The following is a 25715-nucleotide window of genomic DNA, read 5'->3' as shown; positions in this document are numbered from 1 at the left end:
TTAATTTCAAGCATTTTTATCGATTATAACATTAAAAGAATAATTGATTACATTATCTAATTAAAATGAGAGTGTTTGCTCTTCAGTCGAAAAAGATGTCAATTGTGAAACAACCTTTTAAGTGTTGTGATTTACGGCAAGATTAAATTGAAAACTAAAATGAAGTAAAAAGTCGTGTCTGTTATGGTGAACAACAAAGTAATTTACTAAAGTTGTGTGGAATATAAAACGGAACATACAAAGGAATGCTTTCTCATAAACATGCAGGTAAGGTCTATATTATTTTATTCATTGTTGTTAGCTATAACACTTTTTATTTGGGACGGATCAGCTTAAAGTGGAAAAGGGTCAACGGACAAAGACTAGAACACTGAATTTGGAGACAAAAATACTCCATTATGCTCTTTTGTCCTGAAATGTCGGAACACTTATCTTGCGTTGCAAGCATCCTCTTGTTAAATAGAAGCGATAAATTTTCTTAATATTGTGTCCGAAAATAAAATCACTCCTTTTTCTTAAAGTGGTCAAATGATTTACTCGTCACATTTCGCCTTTAAATGAAATTGTGCATAATAATTCATCTTTTTTGTTACGTTAGATGCTTGATTTCTATTACGTTGCTTCTTCGATTCTGTATTTCAGATTTACACCGCAATTTATTTTTCATATTTTCAAATTATAATTTAATAAAAATCTGAAAACGATTACACGGTGCTGAGGTTGGAGTGGGATTTTATTTCCACATTATTGCTCGAAATGTAAAAATATTATATCAGCAAATTGTGGAAAGAAATCAATTACAAAGGAATATAAAAAAACTGTACATACATTTGGCTGACCATTTTTTTTTAAATTGCAAAGGATTACAGTATTTATTTTGCTGTATATTTTTGTGTTTTTTAATTATTACTTTTAGTGTAATGGACCTTGTTAGAAATTGAGCATTAAACAATATCTTTGTTGTACAAAATAATCCAAGAGCTGTGCTGTAAAAACCATAGATATGTACTCGTCAACAATTGCACTACTCTGTGTTTCTCAGGTCAGCAGCATTCCATTTGAGAGGTTACTAAACTCATTTAAACTATTCGCATCATGATACGTTTTGTGTTAAACTTTCCATATATTACGCTAATAAAAATTCCATGCAAAGTCGTAATTGCTGATTATTGTAATACCTTAATTTCTAAACACAATGTTCATGAAAATTTATTTTGTTAAGAGAACAGCAATTTTAGCGAAAAGACAATGAGGTAATGAATGCAGGGTTTGATATAAAAAAAACAATAAAATTGGGTTAAAGTAAAACATCTGATGCTGCTAATTTCGTATAAACGACTGTAGTAAAGTGAAGTGAAGTGAAGTGTAGTGAATAAATTGTTATTTTATAATTTCATAAAGGTATTTCTTTTTTTGACAGCTATTTTTTTGGAATTTAGATTTGTCGTATTATTAGTCACCTTTATAACAGTTAAAGTTGAAATTAAAATTTTGGAAAGTATTTTAATATTTTAGCCTCATGGGTGATATCCGACAAACTTAAAAATGGTGGATGCGCCGGGTTAAAAAAAAAGAAGTTTGTTTAAAACAACGTTGCTATTGTTTTCTTTTGTATTTTTTTATATTTTAACATGTATTTTACCTAGTAGTGTTACCTACCTGTGCTGTAGCTATCGCCTTAATGGCAACGTCGCAACTGCGTTTTTTGAGGTAAAATAAGTCAAAAACTTTTGAATTCTGTGTACAAAAAAATTCTGTGTTACAAACTGACCCCTACTGACAAATTTTAAGCCAAGAAACTTGTCTATTTTAGACAAAATAAGTGACAGAATTAGTGACGATGGCTGTGGCACAATTTATAGTTGCGTATTAGTTATATTTATACAGAGTGAAATTTTTAACTGGAATAAAATTCATAATTTGCGTATAAGTGATTTTTGTAAAAAATCCTGAAACAGGCCGATTTTTATTTTTCCTTGCGCATTATTTGAAACATATGGTTTTTGTATATCTGCTTTCTAAAATGCACAGACACCTATAACTTTTTTTTTTCAAATGTAACATTATGACAGGTGACACCTCATTTGAATGCCCACGTCACAAGCAATACAACGTACTATTTGTTTTTTGAATATTTTTAAAGTCTACGTAATAAAAAAGGAAGAACAAATTCTTAAGTTGAATACTATTTAATGCAATAAATGTTCAAAATGGATACCGTTCCTTTCCGTGCAAATTGCAAATTAAAAGTAACATGCATCTTTTGCAACATTTCGGGTGATTTGCCTAATTTTATTCCTAAAACGTTCCTAAGGTCCTCAATGTTATTCGATTTTTTCGCAAATCACACTCGAAATGTTGTAAAACGTACCGAATACATGTTACGATCGTTTTGCAGTTTCTCAGGAAAGGAACGATATCCATTTTGAATATTTGTTGCATTAAATAAGATTAATTTTATAAGATTGGTTTTATTTTTAATCTTGTGAGCTTTGAAAATAATCAGAAAATAAATAGTACATTGTATTCCTTGCAAAACGACCTTTCAAACAATGTGTAATTTCTCAAATCATTACATTAAAAAAAAAGTTATAGGTGGCTGTGCATTTTAGAAAGCAGATAAACAAAAACCATATGTGTTAAATGATGCGCAAGAAAAAATCAAAATCAAACTGTTTCAGGATTTTTTACAAAAATCGCTTATATTCAAATTATGAATTTTCTACCAGTTAAAAATTCCACTCTGTATTATAATATGTACGAGTTTATAATAATTGATTAACGTTTAATTACAGATAGAGTTAATAAATTATAGGTTAAAACCGCTACCTAACTACTGTTATTACTTCCGTGGATCACTGAAAATTCTATTCTCTGTTATTATACATTGGCCTAAGAATTGAGTGTTCCGGTATCAAGATTTCATTAGAAACAACAGTTTTTTCATTGCTTTTATAAATAGTTTTTAGAAATATGTAATTACTTTTTGATAAAGTATAAAAGTATTTTTGTATAAAGTGTTGTTTCAAGGTTCCAATCGATTATAGTGCTATCAAAACTCTCTTGAGTTTGTAAACAAAGTTTAATTATTTAGGTCGCGAAAACTGTTGTTATCCATTACGTTTTGGAAGAAAACTAATTTAATGAATTAAATTAATTTTGACAGTCCATCTGTTAATAATTTTATAGAGATGAAAAATTAACGAAATTAATAAGAATTACAAATTTTATAACAAGTTAATCCAAGAACAAAAAAAATTTCTTTAATATTTGCAAATTAAGTATTGATAGCAGTGATAAAAGTGGAACAACATCGCCCAGTCAAAGTTTAATTATTGTGATTTCCTTCTCATTGCAAGTTGATAAAATACTATTTTTTACTAGAATATAATGCATTTACAACTGTAGAGTAAGGCATCATGTACAATTAAGAAAATGTTAAAAATTACCTTCAAACGATATCACAATTTTGAAATTGAATTTTTAAACTTTGTTTTGAATCATTTTTGAGGCAATATTTTATTTACTTTTTGTTTTTTATTTGAGTAAGTTTTAAGGAAACTTAAAATTTGCATGTTCCAGCTGCATTTTTAATTAGCCCATTCGTGTTATTCGCTACTTTGTGGTAGGTATGTACATACGTATAACTGCCTATAAAAGTGTAAATCACCAAAATATATTTTTCTTTATTCAAAAATTATTTAAAGCCAAACAACATATTTTATTTGATAAAGAGTACAGAAATTCAGAAATAACACATTTTATAAAACTTGTAATAAATGTTCAATACTTTGATATGCATTTTGAATAATTATGTTTATATGTAACTGGAAATATTGTAATTTGTTGTGGTTTTATGTGTTGATTACAGCAGCATATGTAAATTCAAAGGCAAATTTTAAACGCTTATTTCCACTTCAAATGAATGTATAAAACTAATTATGTATTAAATCTTTGAGGGAAATTTAATTCATATGCGTGCAAAATTGAGGTTTTGCTGAGACTGCATTGCGTGTATGTGCGTAAGCCTCTAGCAAAACGTTTCTGAAAGAAACCAAACGCTTTGGCTGATATATGGTGATGATGGTATTCATATTTCAGTGATCGCTGCACAGATGTGTATTACGTTTTATTTTTTAAAGCTTCAATCTGGCACACTAGTCTTGCCGAGATTAAAACAAAACAAACTATAAAACGACATTTGGTGAAGATAATCTTAAAGCAATGGCCCGCGAATCGCATCAGAAAAGTCAATTTATTATTTTAACCGAACGTGCCTTTCCGACTGTAAGTTTTATGTTTGTCGATGAATAGAAGGGATCATTAGAAAGCGTCTGAAAGACTTTATAGCTTCTGTTGGTTTTAGGAACGTTGGATTTTTGATCGGAACAGGATTTTTTATGAATCTTGTGAATTTTAATTATTGACTTTTGCCTACGGCGAGGATAAGGTTAGATACGGGAATTAGATCCGACTTTTATAAAATATTTACAAGTCGGTGAAATGTTTATGCAATGGATATTTATATGTCAGTTCACGCAAGCAGTATAAATAAAATTATATACATACAAGGAGAGGAGAATTTTAAACGGTTTCATGAGGAACTGAAAATTATTCAAATAATTGGCTCAATAATCCTTTAGTAGTTGACATATTTTAATTAAACACAAAGACACTGTTTTAATCGTTAATGGGGTGCAAGAAACTCATTTGATGTCAAAATTAATTTAACCAAGAACATAATGGTCTCGGCCATATTTTATAACACAATGCTGATTGTTCTAAAATAATACTTACCTATTGTAGAATTACCTTATTACGATGTGTTTCAAATGAGCTATATTTTGAAAGTTTATAATTACTTTATTACTTTGGTTCTAAGGCATTAACATATTACAAACAAATAAATTACACCATAAAAAAACTTTATAAAATATATGAGAAAATAGACAAATTTTTCGTACTGGAATTGAATGTTTAGAATATTAGTTTAAAAATGATTTTAACTTGTTTGAATATTTATATTTATAAGTATTATTAGAAATTTGTTTTATTTGTTTTATTTATTTATAAGTATTTAGAATTTGTTTTTATTTATGTAACTATTGAGTTTCCTTAGGCACTCCATTTATTAAACACAGTCAAATTCAATATTGATTTATCATAAAGGAAACCACTCTTAAAGCATTTCTGTATATTCTGTCGTTTTATTAGTTTGAAAACTACGTCGGATAACTAAAACGTAACCTACTTGGATCTAGTAACTGAAAAGTTGATTTATTGTCCTGAGGGACCAGTCTGTCATTGCCAATGTAACGTTTCTCCTTGCATGATAAATATGAAACCGGCACAGAAAAAGTTAAGTCCAGCTTTCTTTCTATTGTAAACTATACTGAAATTTATCGGATTGAAAACATATGGATTGGACATTATACAAAGACACTGGAATTTGATGAATTTTTTTGTTGATTTAGACTTTTTTACTCTTGAAATTCTAAACGTGTGAAGGAAATTAATGATTACAATTTAGAACATTAATTACTTTGTATGTTTTTGTATGGTTTGGTCTGATTTTAAGGTTTTTGAGATTTATAGTCTTGCCATAGTTTTTACCAGAGTATGTCGAGTGACTATAAATCACTACGGCAATTTCAGTTATATGCGTATTATAAGTTTTTGCTTATCTATATATTTTTAAAGTAAGCTTTAAAAGGGTGTTATATAATTTAAATTTAGATTTTTTAAATTCACGTTTGTAAAAATTTACTTAAAAATGTATCTTTAATGAATTTATTATGATTTATTGTATTTTTGGAATAAAAACTTTGCCAACACAAACAAATTCAGTCAAATTTATCAGCAGTCGTGGCAAAAAGATGACAACTCGTTGGAGGTGCAGTTAAATATTAACAAAAAAGCGTTAAAATAGGAACAATAGTATAACAGAGTAATAGTAAATTTTTGTTCACAAAATAAAAATAACAATTAATAGGTTAATTAAAACAAAACAAAATTATATATTTTATGAAATCCTATTCTGGTTTACCTAGATATAACTTATGACCTAATCAATCACCTGCTTCTGGTTACAACATGTAAAAAAAATATTCTAGGCGAGTAGATAAAAATGTGAATTTCGATTTTGTTTGTTTTCTACAGACTATTATTTCAAATTAATTGCAACCAATCCACATGTGTGCACATAACCAGGTACTATTATTATTGCAGGCATTCGGATTTGGATTATTCGTTAAATTGATTTGAGCTGAAATACCAATATAGGAAAAATAATATCAGCAGAATTTATGTCACACTCTGGCATTTTGGGATGGCAATTTCCAGTGAAAAAGCCATTACAGTTACAATAAGTCGCAAGAAAGTATGTTGTCGATGAACTAATATCAACACTAACTACAAAATCCAATAACACAACACTTGTGCAACCAAAATTTTAGTATCTGCTCCCACCATGGTGTCAATTTGGTTAATTTAATTACTCAGTTTATCCGTTAGGCTATTAGTGAATTACTCGAGTATCGAGTCGGTTAAGAACCATTAACGGTTCTCTAATTGGGAAAACTATAACGCTTCTCGTTTATATAGTATTTGTATTCTTTAATGTAAATTGACAAGTTTATTGAATTATTTTATGTTGTGTAAAAATTAAAACTCTGCTTCGCGTCTTGTTTCAAATTAATTTCGTTCTGTAAAATGTAAGTGATCGTAAAAAAGTAATATAAGTCACAAATTTGTGTGTAATTTTTATCAAACGTAAAACATCAGACTAGTCTGCCAAGTGTCCTGACCTCTCCCAAATACATTTTTTTTCAAAAGTGGTCATAAAAGAATAAAGATTGGTCTTTATTTGCCTTGAGCTAAACAAACAAACAGAAAGCTTGCCTAAAGATATGAAAGACCACTGCTGTAAGGAATTTACTCTGCGGATATTCTTGATGCCTCGTATAATAAAAATTAAGTAATATTATAAACATGAATTTACTTTAAACATTATTTATTATAAAAGTTTTAAATTAGTTAAGTGCAAGTGCTTGTGCAGCAAGTAGAAGTGAAATGTGTATCGCAAGTTAGTATAGTCGGTGGCGTCTCTAATCTTTTTAAATTGTTTCTCTTCTAAATATTGCATGAGGCTCATCTTTTGCGTGATGAAAATCGCCTGCTGGAGACTTAACCATTAAAGTTATTCTCTCGAGTCGTTCCTGCAAATTACATTTTCATTTATAGTTTTGTTTCTGTTATATCCAATTAAGTATGTACAAATTAATACAATTAGTTATATTAAATTATAAAATAATTAACAAACGCATTAACTACTGCTCTAGACAAACTGATGTGGCAGCTTTTTCGTAAATAATTAATTGCGTTTTTTACAAACATCAAATATTCAATTTTAACGCCGTAACAATGTAAATAATAAAAAAATTGTTAAAACCATCTTATAACTTGATTTTAAGCCAATAATATTATAATTTTGCAAATATAAACATAAATTGTAATTGTGTAATTGAGCGTATCTTGACCTAGTGGTATTTTTTTTTCAAAAATTAAAAATAATTAATAAATTAAAAATAACATTTTACAAGCTTAAAGTGTAAGTTATGTTATTCTTCACAAATAGTGACAGTTTTCAATCCAAGACTGGAATTTCATTTTCCTATTAGATTTCTATTGATTCCAATAATGAAATCATAGGGATGCATCCTAATTGGATCTGTTTCGGTAGGATAGGATGATCCTTTATTTAACGCAATTGCTATTGACAGTTAATTATGCAGGTTACAACAAGTCTAACAACGTCTTTCTATTTTAATTAAACTACAAACAAACAAAAGATAAGTGAGGCATTTGTCATTTAGTTTTCAAAAATTCAAATAGCCATGAACTTACTTTGCCTCGTAAAATTGTTTTTAAATCAATCATCATTCTTAACGAATAATAATTTATGGATCGCTGCATTGCGGGTAGTTTGTTTACCAACAGCATTCTCAAAGGCATCCAACTTTTTAGCTTTAACTCATTAATATTTAATAAAGGGTAAATATTTAGGCTCTAGAATATCTCTAGTCTAGGTCAGTATTAAGTCAATATTAAAGAAGATATTATTTTCTTGAAAAATTTCCTAAGTGATTATTTGTTAGAATATTGTCTTACAAAACATTGATCTAGACCTTCAGTTGTCGTATTGATGATTGTAGCATAGGATTTATTTTTAGAAATAAAATTACCGTCTCACACTAACATGCCATCTCGCAATCTGGTTTGTGTAAAGTAAAACACCTAGGGTTAGTGCTATCGAAAGGATACTTGTAAAAATCACCATCAAAAAATAAATATGTTTCACTAATACCACTATACCAAAATTATGCAAGCTGGATTTCAGTATTAAACTGAGCTACATAATCATGTTTTTAAATTGCTCGGGGAATCTCATCGTTTGTGCTTTTATTTTTATGAGAGGTCACACATTTGCATTTTAATAGTTGGCTAAATACATAGGTATTATGTGCTTGTAATATTATACAGGGTGATTCTTAAATAGACCGACAAAATTTTATCCTTGGTAGTACCGAATGAGAACATGCTGGAAAAAATATTTAAAAAATTCTTTGTTTAACCGTTCTCCAAATAAAATTTATTAAAGTTATTTTCGCGGTAAACAGTATTAGCACAGGTAGTGGAAACCATGGTATTAATTTGATGAAAATGTACTTAATCATTGTAACAATTCATAAACGCCGTAAGTGGTACGGATCAAGGGGATTTTGCCCCTAAAAGATATAAACGAGGGAAGGGTACAGTTTGTCTCCATTTATTTTTGAAAATCTGTGATGAAATTTTGTCGGTCTATTTAAGAATTACTGTACATATTATTGTGCGTATAGTAAATTACAGACGCTATAAAATGTCTTCATGGAACCGTCTGTTTTTTTTTATAATACTTCGTAAAAATAAATATTTTAACAATATATTCAGATCAATATGAAGTAATAACTAATAATCAAATCTTCATCTTCATAATACTTCGTAGAAATAAATATTTTAACAATATATTCAGATCAATATGAAGTAATAACTAATAATCAAATCTTCATCAACACAAAATAGCAAAATGATTACATACAAATAAATTTTGCATAAAACTTAATTATTCATTTACTGTTCGTAACCTTATACAGAGTGTCTCCAGAGAAGAATTCCAAGTAAGATAAGATGCCAGAAACATGGAAAAAAACTGTTTAAAAAAATCTGTCAAAAAATTTCGACAGTTGATGTCTTTAGTACAGGATTTAATAAGATTAAGTAGTTTTCCTTTAAAAAAATTACTACTCCAGAAGCTGCATCGTACCTATGACCATGAGATCCACCAACAATGGAACTCTGTTCTGTTCTGTTCGACATTTATTTGTCTGTTTTGTTTATTTTATGTTTACCTACATTGCAGGTATGAAACGACCTACTGATGACCTAAATGCAATTTAGAATATTTAAAAGTTTTTTTGTGTTTATTTGGTTTAACAGAAATAAAAAGTCTAGTCGCTTTACTTGTGCTCTCGAGCTTTCCGCATTTTAATTTTTAATATTCTGCAAGCTAAGCTAAGGCAAACAGAGGGGTGTTAATTTGTGTGTGCCTGAAAAGTGTCTTATCTGTATAGTAAATGTAAAACTGCAGTCACTGCAGCCAGTATGACATGAACTTTCGGAAACACGTAGGTATGTAATACATAAGAATATTTTAATTTAGATAGTTACTATGTTATTAAGTATAATATTAAATCTCAAGGTAGCTTATTCGGTACTTGTTTGAATGAATTGAAGGAAATGTTCTACAACAAATTGTTCAAAATAAACCACAACAAAATTAGTTGTAGATTAGAACATTTGAGCGGCCAATAACTAAAAAAACAATGGCTAAAAAATGCTATTTTATGATATTCGACCGAGTATTCGAGGTGTAGCAATCCCAAAGCTAAGTGGACTTTGCATTTTTACTTCTTGCCATAAACCCTACTGCCATATTATAAACAATGCCCTTATTGTAATGAAATTATTATTGTAAATCGGTCTTTGGAATTTATATAAATGCATAATTTTTGAAAATTATAATTCTAAATAAACGAAAGATTCGTGTCTGTTTTCAGTAATCTCAGTTATGTTTATAGTAGTGTACTGCAAGGAATTGTAAAGTTAAATCTATTAATCATTGCGCTTGTTATATATTTTTTACATTTGCAAACATAAAAATTAAAACTTAAAAATTAAAAAATTATTTATCAAAAATCTTACTAAATAACTCATCAAAGTTAGGTGTTATCGTCTAAACTTTTCAATTTCTTATTGAACAAGCTGAAATTGAAATGTTTAGTTTACAGGACTGGTGAATAGATTTTCCTTTTTCCAGCTAACAAAAGAATGTTGCTATTATAATTTTGTTCGTGTTAGTGAACCGTCCATTATTGTAATTTACTTCAACAACAAGACGCCCGCCCTAGGGATTCTGAAATTATTAATTACAACCTATTCATGGCTTAATGCCTCGGCTTGATCTAATTGAGTTTCTAAAGCCAGCACAACATGCGTTTGCTTAGAAAATTTGAGAATAAAAAGGTTTAAAATAGGTCATATCTAGTTATTTTGATTTTTCTTTATTCTAGTTTTGCTTGTATACGATCACATTTATTCCTAAACTGTTCTTATTACCTACGTACGTACGTTTTTGTTTACTTTTCAACTGATCAATTTGCATAACAACGAGGTTGTGGCATCTCTACAATGAGCATATTTTATTCAACAATAGGGCATATTCAGCGAGATTCCTTCGCAAAAGCTTTCCCACCTCGAGTGGCTTTTTCTGCTCCCGAATAAAGCTTCTTATTTACAAACTTTGCAGTGCACGACAGCTAGATATCTTTAATTGTAAATAATAATTGAATGAACGAGCTAATATGCATTTAAAAAGTTCACATATAATTCTATTTTTTTGTCAACTTGGAGAGTTAGTAAGCTACAATACTTATAAAAATCTCACGATCTTAGTGTGAGACCCATAAAGATAATAATTTATTTAGCCACGCTTGTTATTTTAGCTTACTTTATGAGAAGGGTCATTTGCTTAACCTCATAGCTTAAATAAAAAATGTGAATACCACATAAAAGACACTTTTACCTTAAAAGCTTTGTGCAAATTGAAGGTTAGTAGAGCAATATCATCTACTTCACAACACAAGTAAAAGTGCATTGTGATACGCCTGTCGACTGACCTACTTTTAGGACTTCTACCCTTCAAGGGTATCTAAAAATAGTTCGACCCTCATGTAAACTCATTTTATGATATGATATGACAAATAATGTATAGATCGAACTAAGTTTCTTAGATGAATATGATTGTTTACACGTTGGTGAGCGTATATTTGGAAATTGATTTAATATTATTAGTTAATATAATTAGTTAATAATATTGATATTAACTACTTTTTAATAAATATTCTGATTATCCTATCTTTAGTTAAATCTTTAAAACGTTAAGGTTTACATACAAGTATCTTTTATACATATAAAGCAAACCGCCATACGTCCACCGATGAAAAAAAAAGTTTAAACAATTTTTTCCTATCTTTATTTGTTAAAGATTATTTATCTCAAGACTCGCCCAATACGTTGTTTTAAAAACACAAACAAATACAAATATGTACACGTAAACACAAATAGAACATAGATAAAATTATGTAAATTTTATTTTGTTTCCAATGGCAGAATAAAATTCAATTCTTTTCTTTTAGTTTTACACTACCGATACCGCCAAGAAAAATACGAGTATGTGTTGTGCAAATTTAACATCATTGATTCTCTACTTTTTTATAGGTTTATAGAATTTTAAACAACAAGGTTTACTTATTAAGTAAATAAATGTTGCTATTGTCCAGAAAGAATAATTTTTTCAATGTTTTTATATCTATATATTTCTAAAAAAGTGGTAGGTAATTAAATTAAAAAAAATGTTCATTGCTTAAGGAGAAGGGTATTCCACACCAATTATGATAATTCGAAGCACACTGCCTCAACGCAATTTTACCATTGACCTAAATTTTTAATTCCATACACTACATTATTGGTCTGGTAACAAACTTTTAAAATTCAAGCATTTTCAGCACTTTGTGTTTCAGAAACCATTACGAGAGCTGGGCCTAAAGCGTTTATGGACAGCAGTCAAGTCAACAAACGATAACAGCGCAGGACTACAGGACGAACAGGGTTTAGAATCTAGTACAGAAGAAGCGAAACCAGGTCCTAACTGCTCACTTCCTTTATTGCAGGTAATAATAATAATTTTACTGTTTTATGTAAAGTTAGCTGAAAAGGATGGTAATATTTTGTTTGTTATGTGGAAAAAGTAAGACAAAGACGTTTTTTAATTTTTTTTCAATTTTTTAACCCATCAATGTTAAACCGCTTATTAATAAATTAGTTGTGGTTATTTTTATTCTGGGTTTAAATGTTTCCATTACGCTAGTAATTTTGGAAAGTTTTTATGGGCAATAAAACTTATTTTTATCCGATGAAAAATGAAGCTCATTTTATTTTACCTGTTTGAAATGACTTTAGGTTTAGGAATAGACATTTTGATGGTCAAATGGAATATTTTTGTTTTAACGGCCAAGTCAAAAATTCTTAATAATAAAATAAAACCGCGTTTTCAAATAAAATTGTCAGTTGCTTGCGAATATGGGACGAAGGAAATGCAAATGATAGCATTTCTTGTTTTGAGAAAGTGTTGACTGCTATGAGAGATATTTATGAACTCCATCCCATCAATCCAGGTTTGGCCGAGTGCTGATTCTCCTCGGGGTGAAGCAGACGGACAAAGTTTTATTTTCCCAGCTTGCGCCGAGGATGCTACTTCTCAACACTCCACCTGCTTCGACATCAATCATCACAATGATTCTGGCATTGAATCCACACAGGTAAAGTAACTCTTATTTCTTCGTAAAAGGCAATATTTTAAAATTCACTTGAAACGGTATTTTTTATTTATTGCTGGAGTTATATGTATTGAACACTTTTTTTACCAACAATTTACGAACCTTTTCGCATGATCAAATAGCTTTCTATTTGAAACCCAGAACTGTAAATCTAATTTCCCCAAAATGGAACCCGCATCTCGTGCTTGTAGGTTCAAATACAATTTTTACAAATTGATTCTTCTGTTCTTTTTACAGCAAGACCTTTCTTGTTTTATAATTTAGTTAATTTGACATCTTTCACTTGTTTCTGGAGCAATATTCATTATAGCACCCGGTAAATGATACAAAAAGAATTATCACCTCAGGATTAATGATATGATCCATCATCAAAAATTGAAAAAAAAATCGAAAGTGTTATAACAGAGTGAATGCATTCTGCCCGATCTGTTTCTACTATTTAATTGGAAACAAAACAACCGATTTGGAAATGCTTTGTAATAAATTGCGGATCACTGAATTATACTGACCATCTACATTTCTTACCTCTGTTCAAAGCTAACCATTGTTTTTACCGTTTTTTTTATATTTTTGAAACGTTTTGTTGTTAGTTTTGAAATAAAATACACTACACAAAACTCAAGAATTGTTTAAATTAATACAATCTGAGACAATCTTTAAAATACAATTTTTCTTGAGGAGGCATTGTTTCTTTTGTCTCTCTTGACCAGTTATAGTATACTCATAGTAGCAAGTATGTAGGTAATTAGTAATACCAAAGACAGAGATTTAGCCTTTTATTTTATGTCTTATAACTTATAACTAATTAAATGATTGGTTAAAACTTTTTCAATTTGAACTTTTTGTTATAGGTTTCACCCTCACCAATCCCATGTGCCTCATCATCTCCCATCAATTCACCCACCCCCAGTATACGACGACCAAGCAGCGCTCTCCTCCATCCCGACCACGCCAGACTCCTCCGTCTCTACCCCATGTCATCCCCTGAACAAACCTCATTGGAGGACGTCTCCGATTCCCACAACCACGTGATATCGGCTTCCTCTTCAACCACGTCGTCGTTAACCTCCGTCGCCGCCGCCGTTTCAGGTGGTTGCGGCTCTCGAACCAGCGATTCTGTTGACAGCCGAAGAAGATCCTCCACCATGACGGCTCGCTACTCTCTCTTCGACGCCCTTGACCTCGAATATGCACTCTTGAGGGCGGCTGCGAGAGGCAGTGTCGGCCCTTACTCCCTTAGCGAGAGCCTTCATAAGCTCACCTTCACACAGAGCCTCGCTTTTCCCGCACTGGCTCGAGGACTAACCGGTAAAAGAAGGCGCTCCCAACAAAATAACAACACTCGGCCATTAGATCCGTCTGAAAGCGGACTGAACGCCTTCGCCAAAGTAGTGACAGCGCTCGTCCTCGTACTTGTTAGTGTTTTAGTGTTTGCCGTTGTTTACAAGTTTGTGAAGACGTGAGGATTACTTTTGGCTCCTGGAGGAGCAAGAAACGCAAGGTTCACTTTGGCGAGAAACACGTCTGGCTCGTCGGGATATCGGAATGCTGGCGATGTTACGTGAAAGTGAGGGCCCGCCAGGAATATTTGTTCAAACATATGAAACTGTGTAGTTTCAAAAGGAATTGATCGTAGTTATGTAGAATAGGAAGAGGCTTAAAGCATATGAAAAGTCTATGAATTATTTATGATAAATAGTCCGATATGACGCTTCGTCATATGATCGAATGCTTTTTACAATATTGAAAATTAAAAGAGAATTTATGTTTAGGATTTTGTTCAACTCCAAAGAGTTTTTGAAATTTTTGTAAGATTTGTGTATTGTCATTCAGCTGTTCATAAATTTATCAATCGGTGGTGAAACTATACTATATATATGTAATGTAACTTAGAAATATTACGAAAATGTGTAAGTTAAATTAAATTATTAAGAGGTCTGTTTGAGAAGGCATTGGTGCATTGTGCCTTAATACAAATAACACAAATTGAACTTTTCAGCTAGAACTAAATTATTTACAAACGAAATGTTGATTTTATCCTTGAACTTTAAACAATTTATTAGATACTCGTAATGTCATCATCAGACCCTTTCAGTTTCCGATGTTGAACATTTCCAAAAAATTATACTTACTTCGAGACGATGCCATAACATGGTAGCATACAGAAAACAAACAGAGCCGCATATTTATTGCGTTCGAAATGCTTTATTTGACTCCAAATTAATTAATTTTTAATAATCAATATAAATCAAAAATATGATCTTTTTTTGTTTATGATTGCTTCCATTGTTTATTAGACTCCACCATCCTCTATTGTTATGTTATATTTCCTGAAACTCCTAATGAATGAATGGCTGAATGAATAGGATGTCACTTTGCACATTTTGAGAAATAAATTTACTTAATAAGTCCATTATTTTGTATGTATATTCATTTAAAAATTCTTTTATTAGTGAACTGTGGTTGCAAATTAGCTTACTTCTAATGATTAATAAGTAACAGAGAAAATTTGGCCTTATAATGAATAAATCCAATTATTGTTAGGTAAAGTAAAATTATCTCTATCTGTCCACTTTGTAATGTATTTTTTGTCGCACGTTTTGTAACAAAATTTGATTTGGACATCATTTCGCATTTAAAATATTTTACCTCTATAGTTAATTTGTGTGTTTAAAAGAGCAGAAATTGCATTATTGATATTACGTTTAATACTCGTAGTGGATAGATAATTGTAAAATTACTTGTGCTTTCCTGTACAACATGCTACAGTTTGTATCATTGTTTGGAACATATTATACGTATTATTTAGGGAACAACCCCCAGAACTCTTTTAAAGTTTTTTTCGGACACTGTATAATTTAAAACTGCGTAAACCTATTCCTGCTTGCTTTTAATTAACACGTTTTAATCTTTTCTATTTTTAATGTGCTTTAATTAAAGACTAATGATTCATCCTCAAATTCTTTTACGTTTCCGCTACAAGCTTAATAAACCTCACTTTATTTAAGTTAACGAGAAGTAAATATTTAGCGGTTAAACGGCCTTGACTTTAGAAATTGCCAATGTTCATTTGTATCCTTCTTTAGAATAATATTTTTCAATAACAGAAAGTCCAAGGTTTACTTGTAAAATCTAAATACTTATTATACCTGTTGTTTAATAACTTCCATAGAAGGAAGCAAGAGTTGTGGGAAACATGGTTTTATATTTTATATAAAAATATTTTAAGTACGAGTATGTTCATTTTTTTATTTAGAAATGAAGTAACCTTGTGATTACAATGGCTTTATATTTTTATAAAGTAATGTTACACTCCTTGGTATATATCATTTTAAAATACTCTGTTAGATGAATAAAATAATCTTCTATTAATTACAGAAATAAGTATATAATATACAAACTGCGACATTTTTTTAACTCTAAACATATTTTCTACGTTCAGTTTAAAAGATCAATGCATTTTCTATTTTACAATGCAAGCAATTGATTAACTATGGACTATGTTTAGAGGTAAAAGAAATGTCCAGGTATAATAATATAACATAAAAAAAATATATTAATTAAGGGTTTTAATAGTAAAAAGTTTTTCGAATGGCCTAAATTTTTATATCAGTGTATTAAAAATGGCAACGTCAACAGTGTATGTACTGTAAAACTTTCTACAACGGAGCAATTTTGTAATAAATTATATATATACCCATGTATTATTAATTATATAACTTTTATATTTGATGCTTCCAAAATATATAAATCTCGTTACATTCGAAACGGAAATGTGTTGTTATTAGAGTTGGTGTTTTGGAATTGGTTCAGAATTATACTAATCAATCATCAATATCTTTTTTCAAGGTCCGATTGGCACTTAAACGTAAACAAATGGTAGTATAAGAAAAACCCAAAGGTAGTGGCAATTTATACTACTTTGTTTATAGTAGTTATTTTTGTATTAAGTGTGCTAAATGGTTGTTTTTAACGCTATCTGTATAAGACTGAAGGTCAAGACAAAAAATCACTACAATATTTAATACAGTTATTTAAACTACTTCAAAATTTACTTGTCATGTTTCTGTCAGTGCGTGAAATACCGTCAGTGGGTGAAATGAGTATTTGAAGCACTGTTATGAATTTTGTGCCCTTAACAAAAAATGCCTAACTTTGGGTGTTATAGAATTTTTTAATTTTTTATATTACGAGATGTTTACATTTGGGAACCAATCGGATATAATTATTATTTTGTATATTTTTATAAAAATTAAAATTCACTTTAACTGATAATTGTATTTTCAAAATACAAATAATAACTTACATAAGCATGTGTACTTATATATTTAGATAAGGCAATTGAAAGAAATATTTATTCTTGTTACATGACAATCAATTATTATTACATGTTATACCTACTGTATTCTGCACAAACAATAAAATAGAATAAAAGCTTGTGAATACTAAAGAATTTTTCCTTTATACCATAATTCTCCTTTGTTACTACAGTGAAACTTAATTTTTTTGTCGAAGAAATCAAATTAAACCTAACAAAACAATACAACAGCATTAAAAGCTACATTTAAGAATAGAGAAAAAAATATTTTTACATACCTAATATTATAAGATTACTTACTTATTTTTAAATTTCAAATAGGTAGATTAAATAAAAAATTGCTTGTAGAAACAAAAAATTAAAATATTGCACTTGGTTACAAAAAATTGGTTAAAAAGTTGTCCATTGTCAAAAAAATTGATATTTAGGTGTAATTCTTAAATGGTAATTAAAACACCACAACTGCCTATTGTAAAGTTTATTTTTAATAATTACTAAACATTGTTACACATTCTCCTAACATTTGAAATAGTAATATCGAAAATAAATTAACAATTTAAATAATAAATGATTATTTACAACTCAAAGCAATTGCTTCTTTTAAAAATTATCAAGCTCCTACTTGATCCCGTTCTTAAAATTCATACAATATACCTAGTAGAAGAATATTTTGAGCTCGTTTTGTAATTCTAATATTTAAGATTTTCACATTTCACAGAAATTACCCTTTGGAAGTTAATTAATTTGTACTTAATTATAAAACAATTTCGAAGTACAACTTAGGCATTTGCTTTTAAAATGAGTCAGTAGTTACAATAACAACTTTATAACACCACTCAAAAAAGGACAAGATTTCAATCTTTATTATTTTAAGTAACTAATGCTCGTTTTTGTGCTTTATGATCTCGCCCTTTTTCTAAAAAGGATTGTAGCTACAACTACAATAACACAATTGTCTAATCTAACCAAATTCTGAATAGATATGTACGTTTGTCCTAGAAAATAATAATCAATAATAGCACGCTAGCAGAAGAATAAATTTTACAAAAGAGTTCTACATCTACAATGGTACTCTGTTTAAATGTTTTATTCGTTATTATTTACGAGTACAAATATTTTTAATTCTGATTGTGTATACTTAAATTAAACATGTAGGTCTTGATCTATCGATATCTAAACATCACTTCGAAACCTATTACAAGAATGATTGCTCGAAGTACAAAAATGATTTAAAAATGACAGCCTACAAATAATCAGTGCTTTTTCTATTCACTACCTCATTAACATTGAAGCAGCGGTTCCGCTTCTTTAGTACTAAAATTCTGATCTGTGTCCGTTGTGAAAACTTCGTCTTCGATTTTCTGGTCGGTACATTCGATTACTGTTTTATCCTCGGATTTGGACGTGGGACTATCATGTGATTCGTCCTCTTCGTTTACAGTTTCCATTGCAGTGACACCTATGATTGGAGAGACCGGAGCCGTCGGAGGGGTGATTTTCCCGGCTTTTCCGAGTAAGTAGTAGGTCATCAGTTGGCCTTTTCCCTTCACTGCCACTAGGCCGCGTTGCTCGAATTGGTAACCGAAGTGCTGAAGGATTTCGCACGTCTCTTCAGTCACCTAATCGATAACAATAACGAGGATAATTAGCAACCACTTGAGTTTCTACTTCCGTTTAAAGAATTACAAGTGTTTTATGTTTAATCATTTACTCTAAAGTGGGGCATTTATCAAAAGGGTGACGCGAAAATATTGACTTTGTTAAACTGTCTAATACAAATTGGATTTTAACAATTTCATTCTACATTATACTATAATGGTTGAATTTTACTTTTTTGAAAAATAGTTACAACGGGAAATCTAATAAAACTGTGTTTTTTAAATCAATTAAAAGTTAAGTAAAAAAGTAGGTATAAAAAATTTGTTTTAAATTTTCGTATAAAGGGTTTCTTGAAGAACACATGTTTAGCCTAAAAATTATACCATCTATCAAATATATTTAGTTTGTTTTTAAAAACTGCTTTCGTGATAAATACTCTTAGAGTATCCAATATGCGTCAATTCCTTTTTCAACTTTTTGCAATTGAAAAAAAAACTAATTTGAAAAGATATTAGTTTCTAGTCAAGTTGTCGACTAGTGTACAATTCTCGTTTTAAATTTATTGATTTTTTCTTAACCTGGATACATCCAGCTTTTCCGGTGCTTTCCATCCTGGAAGCTACATTGACTGTATTGCCCCAGATGTCGTAATGAGGTTTCCTAGCTCCGATTACTCCTGCAGTAATAGGCCCATGGTTGATACCTAATTTTAAAACAAAATGATTAAAACTTTGTTCGTTGATACCCTGCAAGGCCTTCTTTAACTCAAGTGCGAATTCAACCAGGAGGGCAAGATGCGCCCATCGCACGGTTATGGGGTCGTCAGGCTAAAAATGTATTGTTTTGTAACCATTCGAAATTAAAATTGCAATAATTCTACTTTAACTTGCCGAGTCGGATTTAGGCCGCTTGCTGCCATGTACGTAGAACCGATTGTCTTAATTTTTATTATGTCTTGAAATTGAGGTAGCTCTAAAAGCTGAAAAGAAAGTATTAAGTGTTTTGAGGTGTCAGATGGGTGAGAGGCTTACAGCATCGAAATCGGAAATGACTTCGTTCAGAAATCGCAGACATTCTAAGCCTTGATTGTTCACGGTCTCCTCTGAATAGAAGTCTAAAAAATATTATTTAGAAGACAAATGCCTTTTCACTGTTACGATATTAGAATCATTGATTTATTTAATTGTTTATTTCAAACTAATTTTTTTATTGCATATTTTTACAAAGGAAAGGAAGTAGATACATACTTCATTTTAAAAGCTTTTTATATTTTCCAAATCACGGCACATTAAACGTAAATTTTGTATGGCAAGAAAATGTGCTTCTTGTAGTAACACATCAGTGATTTTACATTTCAGACGCAACAAAATAACCAAAATACAAAACAAGGAATGTCTAACTTTTTTAATCGATATTCAATTAGCTACTTCTTGTCCAAATATTTACTTATTTTGCATATAGATTTTCAAATTAAAAATTATTCTAAAAATTTAAAAGCATCAAAAGTTAATTTCATAAGCTGCTTATCTTCTAACGCTACTATTTCGTTTACATTGCAATTTGTTTTTTGTTGCGAACTATACAAGCAAAAGCGCCTTTGTATCTCCAATACAGCAAATGCAGTTCCTAGATTGGATTTACAATTTTATTACTTTTACAATTTTAAAAGACTGGTTTTTATATAAGTGCAGACGGTCTGTCCTACAATGAAAATACTTTCATATAAATGTAACATGTGTTACATGCGTTTTACCCAACTCATAGATATGCATTTAAATAATATACTTGTATGTACGAGTATATAATAAAGACATTTAAGTAACATTGAAGTAGTGTATGCTACAATTTGTCATAAAACTCATATTCAGTAGATTTTGCAAAAGAAAATAAACTCGTATAGATGGAATACTTTTCGCTTCATTGAACATGAAAAGAAGTTTTTTTAAAAAACGACACACATAAGATAACGTTTAAAAGCTTTTTTTTTTTGAAAAATAACAAATAAAAAAATTACTTACCAGAAAAGTTGGGCATCGACGCAAAAAGCACTCCAATCTCTGCGTAGCTTTGCGAGTAAAGTTCATCGTGTTGTCTCTTCCTGTTTCCCATAAAATGAGCCGCTACATGAGGCGGAAGGATATTATACACTAGAGCTTCGTTTCTTCTTCTCATATCTTCAGCAAAATCCCGTTGCTCTTCCACCTCGCATCGCCATAAGAACAAAACTCTCGCCACCTGCTCCATCTACCAGAACAAAACTAATATCAATTCAAACACAACTCTACCAACTTACATGTCTCGCAAGGAAAGCCAAAGCGAGCGTGGCAATGAGCAACAATGCTGAAAGCGTGTATTTACCCTTAGTTAAACTGAAAGGCAATTAGGTCACTGTAAATTATTCAGAAACGTGGAGTCTACCTTTTCCAGTTTTTACGTGACTCCTCACATTCGAGAACTAATTCTAAGACGAAAATATTTACGAGGCATTGAGCCAAAGCTATGATAAACAGAAACAGAGCCTTCCAGAGATATGAGAGGCAGGCTGGAAGAGAGGAAGCGATCAAAATTAGAACGGCGAAATAACTGAAATAGGAGGGATAGAGACATGACGAATTTATATCGTCAGTGAACGTGCAATTATCGTTTGAATGGAACTGAACACAAGAAATCTGAAAATAAAGCTATCAAAGTATTTCTCTTGAAGGAATCCGATTCGACTCACTGTATCTATTAGATTGACCGTTCCTAAAAGAAAGACACAAATTGACGACAGAATTCGTCGAACTGTTACTGAATCCTTAAAAGCGTTCCAACATTTCAGCTAAAATAATAATTTTTTTCAACTCATCACTTCCTAAAAATTTACCTACCGGCAAAAATTCATCGCAAATAAGGATGGATACAAGAACTATTATTATTACATTTTCTGTACAATACGATATATTGATTGACATGTCCCTGAAAGTATGGATTATCCGTCATAGAAGTTTTTGGATCAGAAACTAAACATTTACCTTGGTAAGACAGTGAAAACCGTTAAGCCAATGGACAGACGAACGACCAGGAACATTAGCAGTGTTATACTTGAAAATGTCTCGACTTGTTGTTGATATAACTTTTCCTTCTTTTCGTCCACAAAATTAAGAGTTAAGCATTTTGTATTTTTAGACAACTCTCTTTGTAAGAAAATAAAATGGTTTTAAGCACTTAAAGCGATTTCTTATAAAATACTCACTTATGACCATCTCTGTTAACTAGTTCTGTTCTTAATCGGATTTTAAAATCTCTGGAGTCTTCCCGTGATCTCTTTTGGTTTCCATCCTGAAATTAAAAAACTCATTTTCACCAAGACAAATTAAATTAAATGTACTGATTCATTAAATTTTAATTATTCAATAAGTAACGCCCCCATATTTTACTGTATGAATATATAACGAAAGAGACCATGTATTCAATGTGGGAGCTTTAGAATATTAATTTCAGGTTGTTACATTTTCCAGTCTTATTAAATGGTATAGATAACACGGTAATTAATCTAATTTGTCACTGACTTTCAAGTTTCCTAATTTTATTGGCATTAATTAGATTGTGTCAAAAAGCTAATAAGATTTATATAATAAAAATGAAAATTATGTAAAAAATAAATAGCTTGAAAACTGTAATTTATCTTTTATGACAGTTGATCAAAAGAAAGTACGTATTTAAAAACTATAAATAAAATGTTTTAAACCATAAGTCTTAAAATAGAAATAAAAGAAATGTAATAGTTATTTATGTCTCTAAGTATTAGGGCATAATTTGTTGCAGTTTGTGAAAATGTTTAAAGCTCGACCCATTATGATCACATTATGACTAGCAAAAATATTTACATACGTACATTTTTACAATTCAAATTTGATAAAAATTATGAATTACATTTTCTATGTGAATGCGTTAAAAAGTTAAACGACCAAATGATACGTAAATTCCAAATCCCTAATTTAACAGCCGACAGAAGCTTTGGATCAATAAATCAACGAGGCCTATAATGCAGCAAAATCTGCATCTCTTACCGACGATGGTTTACATAAACCACCTCATAGTTACGCTATTAAATCATCGATCACAACTTTTTGCTGTAATTATACTTTTAAAACAAAATAATTTAAATATTAAATAGGTATATAATCTGGAATCTGGTAATTTGGGTCTGATAATTGATAACTAACTGAAAATTTACAGTAAAACTTAGAAAAAAAAGTTTATTAATAAACATTAATATTTTGTCATGTTTTTCCGAATCTAGAATTGAATATTTCCAAGATATCATTCTTGATAAAAATATGTGGGAAAAACTTCAATTTGAAGTATATAAATTATCTCCGTGCGCTGAAAAATATGTATAAAAATTTAAAGAATAATTTTCTCTCTCATCAAACACATTTTTTTCTCGTATTATTTTATGAAACAATCTCACAGATTAAGAATTATTACAAAGTAAACATCATCTAAGTGAAGCTATTCTTTAAAGTAAAGTAAATCCGCGAATTAAAAAATGAGTTCTTGAGTGTTAAAAAAATATATATACTTACATCAACATCTCCATCCTTTATATCTGAAATTTCTGCTATTACACAACTATCCTCTTCTGGAACTATACTACTTCCATTCTGAACTTCTGTGACGGGGGGTTGGAACTGAAAACATCAAAGTTGATCGGTAAATTATTTACTGACCTCAGTTGATATAAAATACACTCAAATTTTCGAAAGCATTCGACATCAAAGGTAAACCGCAGGGCTCAGAAAATTAAACATTTTGGAAAATATATCCATCGAAGCATCTGTTTGATCATATTTTAGTTTTGCATGTTTTATATTGTTCGATTTTGAAATTTCAAAGCAATATGTACACTTTGAAAAATCAATTAGGAATTTGCCAAAGTTTACTAACTTACTGGTTTTAAAACTTTGACGATAAAGTATGTTTTTAATCCTGCTATTCTTAGTGCTTCTTCTCGTTTCTCCCCATAACCCGGTTCGACTTCGAATTCGCCATTAAGGAACGAGTAGGTTGTAGCAGAAATATGAACTCGTCTGAAAAAGAAATAACTATAATCATACTTAATAGTTATTCAGTTTTGTGTTGTATAATAATAATTTTTTATGACGAATAAGTAATAGGAACAATTGACGCCTTCCTCTCTCCGTCAAAAGTTGAGACCAAATTCACAAAATCGCATATATGAAACAAATCGGTTTTCTACAACGTCAATTAACCCTCACTTGATAGGGATTTCTGTAAATAAAAAATTGTACAAACTGCGGCCATGGTAACTGAGGGTAGAAAAGAATATAACAAAACCTTAGTGAAAAGCTTGTTTGCAAACAGGATTATAGAACGCTTGTATTAACCGAAATGTTACTTTTAACACTTTTTAATGTATTTGTATAAGACACAAATAGTGTTATAAAGTTTAAAGCTCCAATATTCGCTACATTATACTCAAAAATATGCTTTGCCTTTGTTTATAATTATACATGGAAAACTCTAAAACTTTCTTAAGATAGGGATATTTAGAGCATTTTCATCTTACATTTATTCACTAGTAATTTGCACTTTAATGAACTACGATTTCTGTTATAAAAGCAGAAATAAAGATTAATTTATTTTGATTTTACTCACATATGTATCTTAGGTAGGTATAATGCTTTTCTTTGTTGCACCCTCAAAGAACGACTACATAAATAAACAATTAAAATTACCTTTAATTAAGATGCAATGTCTTCGCTTTCGCTAACTAAAATTTACTAACAGCGTGGCGTGGCGATGCAAAACTTGTTTACTAGAGTAAAGAAACTTACTTTAAGTAAATTTAGCATTTGTATAAGACAAGTATTGGAAGTACGAATTTATCTAAGGTTTAATTAAAACTTCTTATTAGTTTCTAACTTACCTTATAAATATTATGCTATTATTATATTATGCTATATTATTATTCTATATTATTATATTATAAATATTTAAAACTATAAAAAATACATTAAACACATAACACGTTCAAATATTATTCCAAAAATAATATTCCCGTTGCTTTACTCAATTTTTTAATTCCGTACTTAAGTCGATTTCCTTTATTTATAATTCCGTCCCAAAGTTGATCTTCGTTCCGTTCATCCAGATGACAACGCCCACGTGTTCAAAAGCGCTTGAATCGGGATATGTGAAATCAGGTGAAGGAAATAAGGATCGACTACCCCTGGTTTTTGATCGCGTTCTTAAGTGTCTCGTGTAGGTGAAGGACTGAATTTTTAACTTCTAGAAACTTAATCGTTATATTCGTTTCTAAAATGAATCCTACAACCGATATTGTGTACAGGGTGCTGCATTTTGGATGTCTGAATAGGGAATCTCCGAAACTAAGAGGTTTAGCCAAAAACGAGTGATACATTCTGGGGCTCATTTTTTGAGAAAATAGTATTGGTGAAAACCGCATCTTGCTATCGTCTGTTGTTTTCGATTTACAGACAAAAGCTGACATTTTAGCGAATAAAAAAATTCATATCTTTGTTATTATAGAAGATACAGATTTAACTTAATAATGTTGTTAACATTTTTTTCAATTATTTGTTTAGCAGTAATAAAATGAACTTGTATTTTTTTTAAATGGGAATCATAGGTGGCTATGACATTTTTAAAAAGCTTATTTTTTTCTGATCTTAAAAATATATATGAATATATGTTTTAAATGTTTTTGATAATTATTAAATAAAAAAAAACTATTTTTGAGTAATATTTTGACATTTTGTTGGTGGTTGGTCATG

General features: G+C 30.0%; 2 protein-coding genes across 3 annotated transcripts in view; one reads left to right on the top strand and one right to left on the bottom strand.

Annotated features, from left to right (window-relative positions):
• Positions 1–17428, top strand: LOC123012638. Of its 2 annotated transcripts, XM_044410678.1 has the most exons (4): positions 1–267; positions 12180–12329; positions 12834–12977; positions 13847–17428. In XM_044410678.1, exons 1-4 carry the CDS (start codon positions 262–264, stop codon positions 14456–14458), a joined length of 912 nt encoding a protein of 303 aa, XP_044266613.1. In that variant the 5' UTR covers positions 1–261; the 3' UTR covers positions 14459–17428. The 2 variants fall into 2 exon arrangements, with proteins under 2 accessions (XP_044266613.1, XP_044266614.1); XM_044410679.1 differs by lacking the exon at positions 12834–12977.
• Positions 17429–17783: 355 nt separating this feature from the next.
• LOC123012586 (adenylate cyclase type 3) overlaps positions 17784–25715 on the bottom strand; it is a 29595-nt gene continuing 21663 nt past the window's right edge. The window contains exons 7-19 of the mRNA XM_044410606.1: positions 23849–23987; positions 23484–23588; positions 22148–22233; positions 21927–22088; positions 21783–21870; positions 21635–21733; positions 21331–21581; positions 21206–21281; positions 20931–21156; positions 19944–20026; positions 19793–19891; positions 19491–19739; positions 17784–18932 (exon numbers count right to left, since the gene is read on the bottom strand). Of these exons, the coding sequence (XP_044266541.1) occupies positions 18594–18932; positions 19491–19739; positions 19793–19891; positions 19944–20026; positions 20931–21156; positions 21206–21281; positions 21331–21581; positions 21635–21733; positions 21783–21870; positions 21927–22088; positions 22148–22233; positions 23484–23588; positions 23849–23987 (2002 nt within the window). The 3' untranslated portion in view covers positions 17784–18593. The remainder of the gene's footprint in view (positions 18933–19490; positions 19740–19792; positions 19892–19943; positions 20027–20930; positions 21157–21205; positions 21282–21330; positions 21582–21634; positions 21734–21782; positions 21871–21926; positions 22089–22147; positions 22234–23483; positions 23589–23848; positions 23988–25715) is intronic.

This window comes from Tribolium madens, unplaced genomic scaffold (assembly GCF_015345945.1).
Source record: "Tribolium madens isolate multiple individuals breed KSU strain unplaced genomic scaffold, Tmad_KSU_1.1 Scaffold_96;HRSCAF=242;Tcas5.2_LG5, whole genome shotgun sequence".
In the NCBI taxonomy this organism is placed as follows: domain Eukaryota; kingdom Metazoa; phylum Arthropoda; class Insecta; order Coleoptera; family Tenebrionidae; genus Tribolium; species Tribolium madens.
This window is presented reverse-complemented; position numbering and strand designations above follow the sequence as displayed.

Coding starts and splice junctions, on each gene's coding strand:
- LOC123012638 (XM_044410678.1), top strand. Junction 12,330..12,833: donor GCTCACTTCCTTTATTGCAG/GTAATAATAATA, acceptor CCATCAATCCAG/GTTTGGCCGAGTGCTGATTC. Junction 12,978..13,846: donor CTGGCATTGAATCCACACAG/GTAAAGTAACTC, acceptor TTTTTGTTATAG/GTTTCACCCTCACCAATCCC.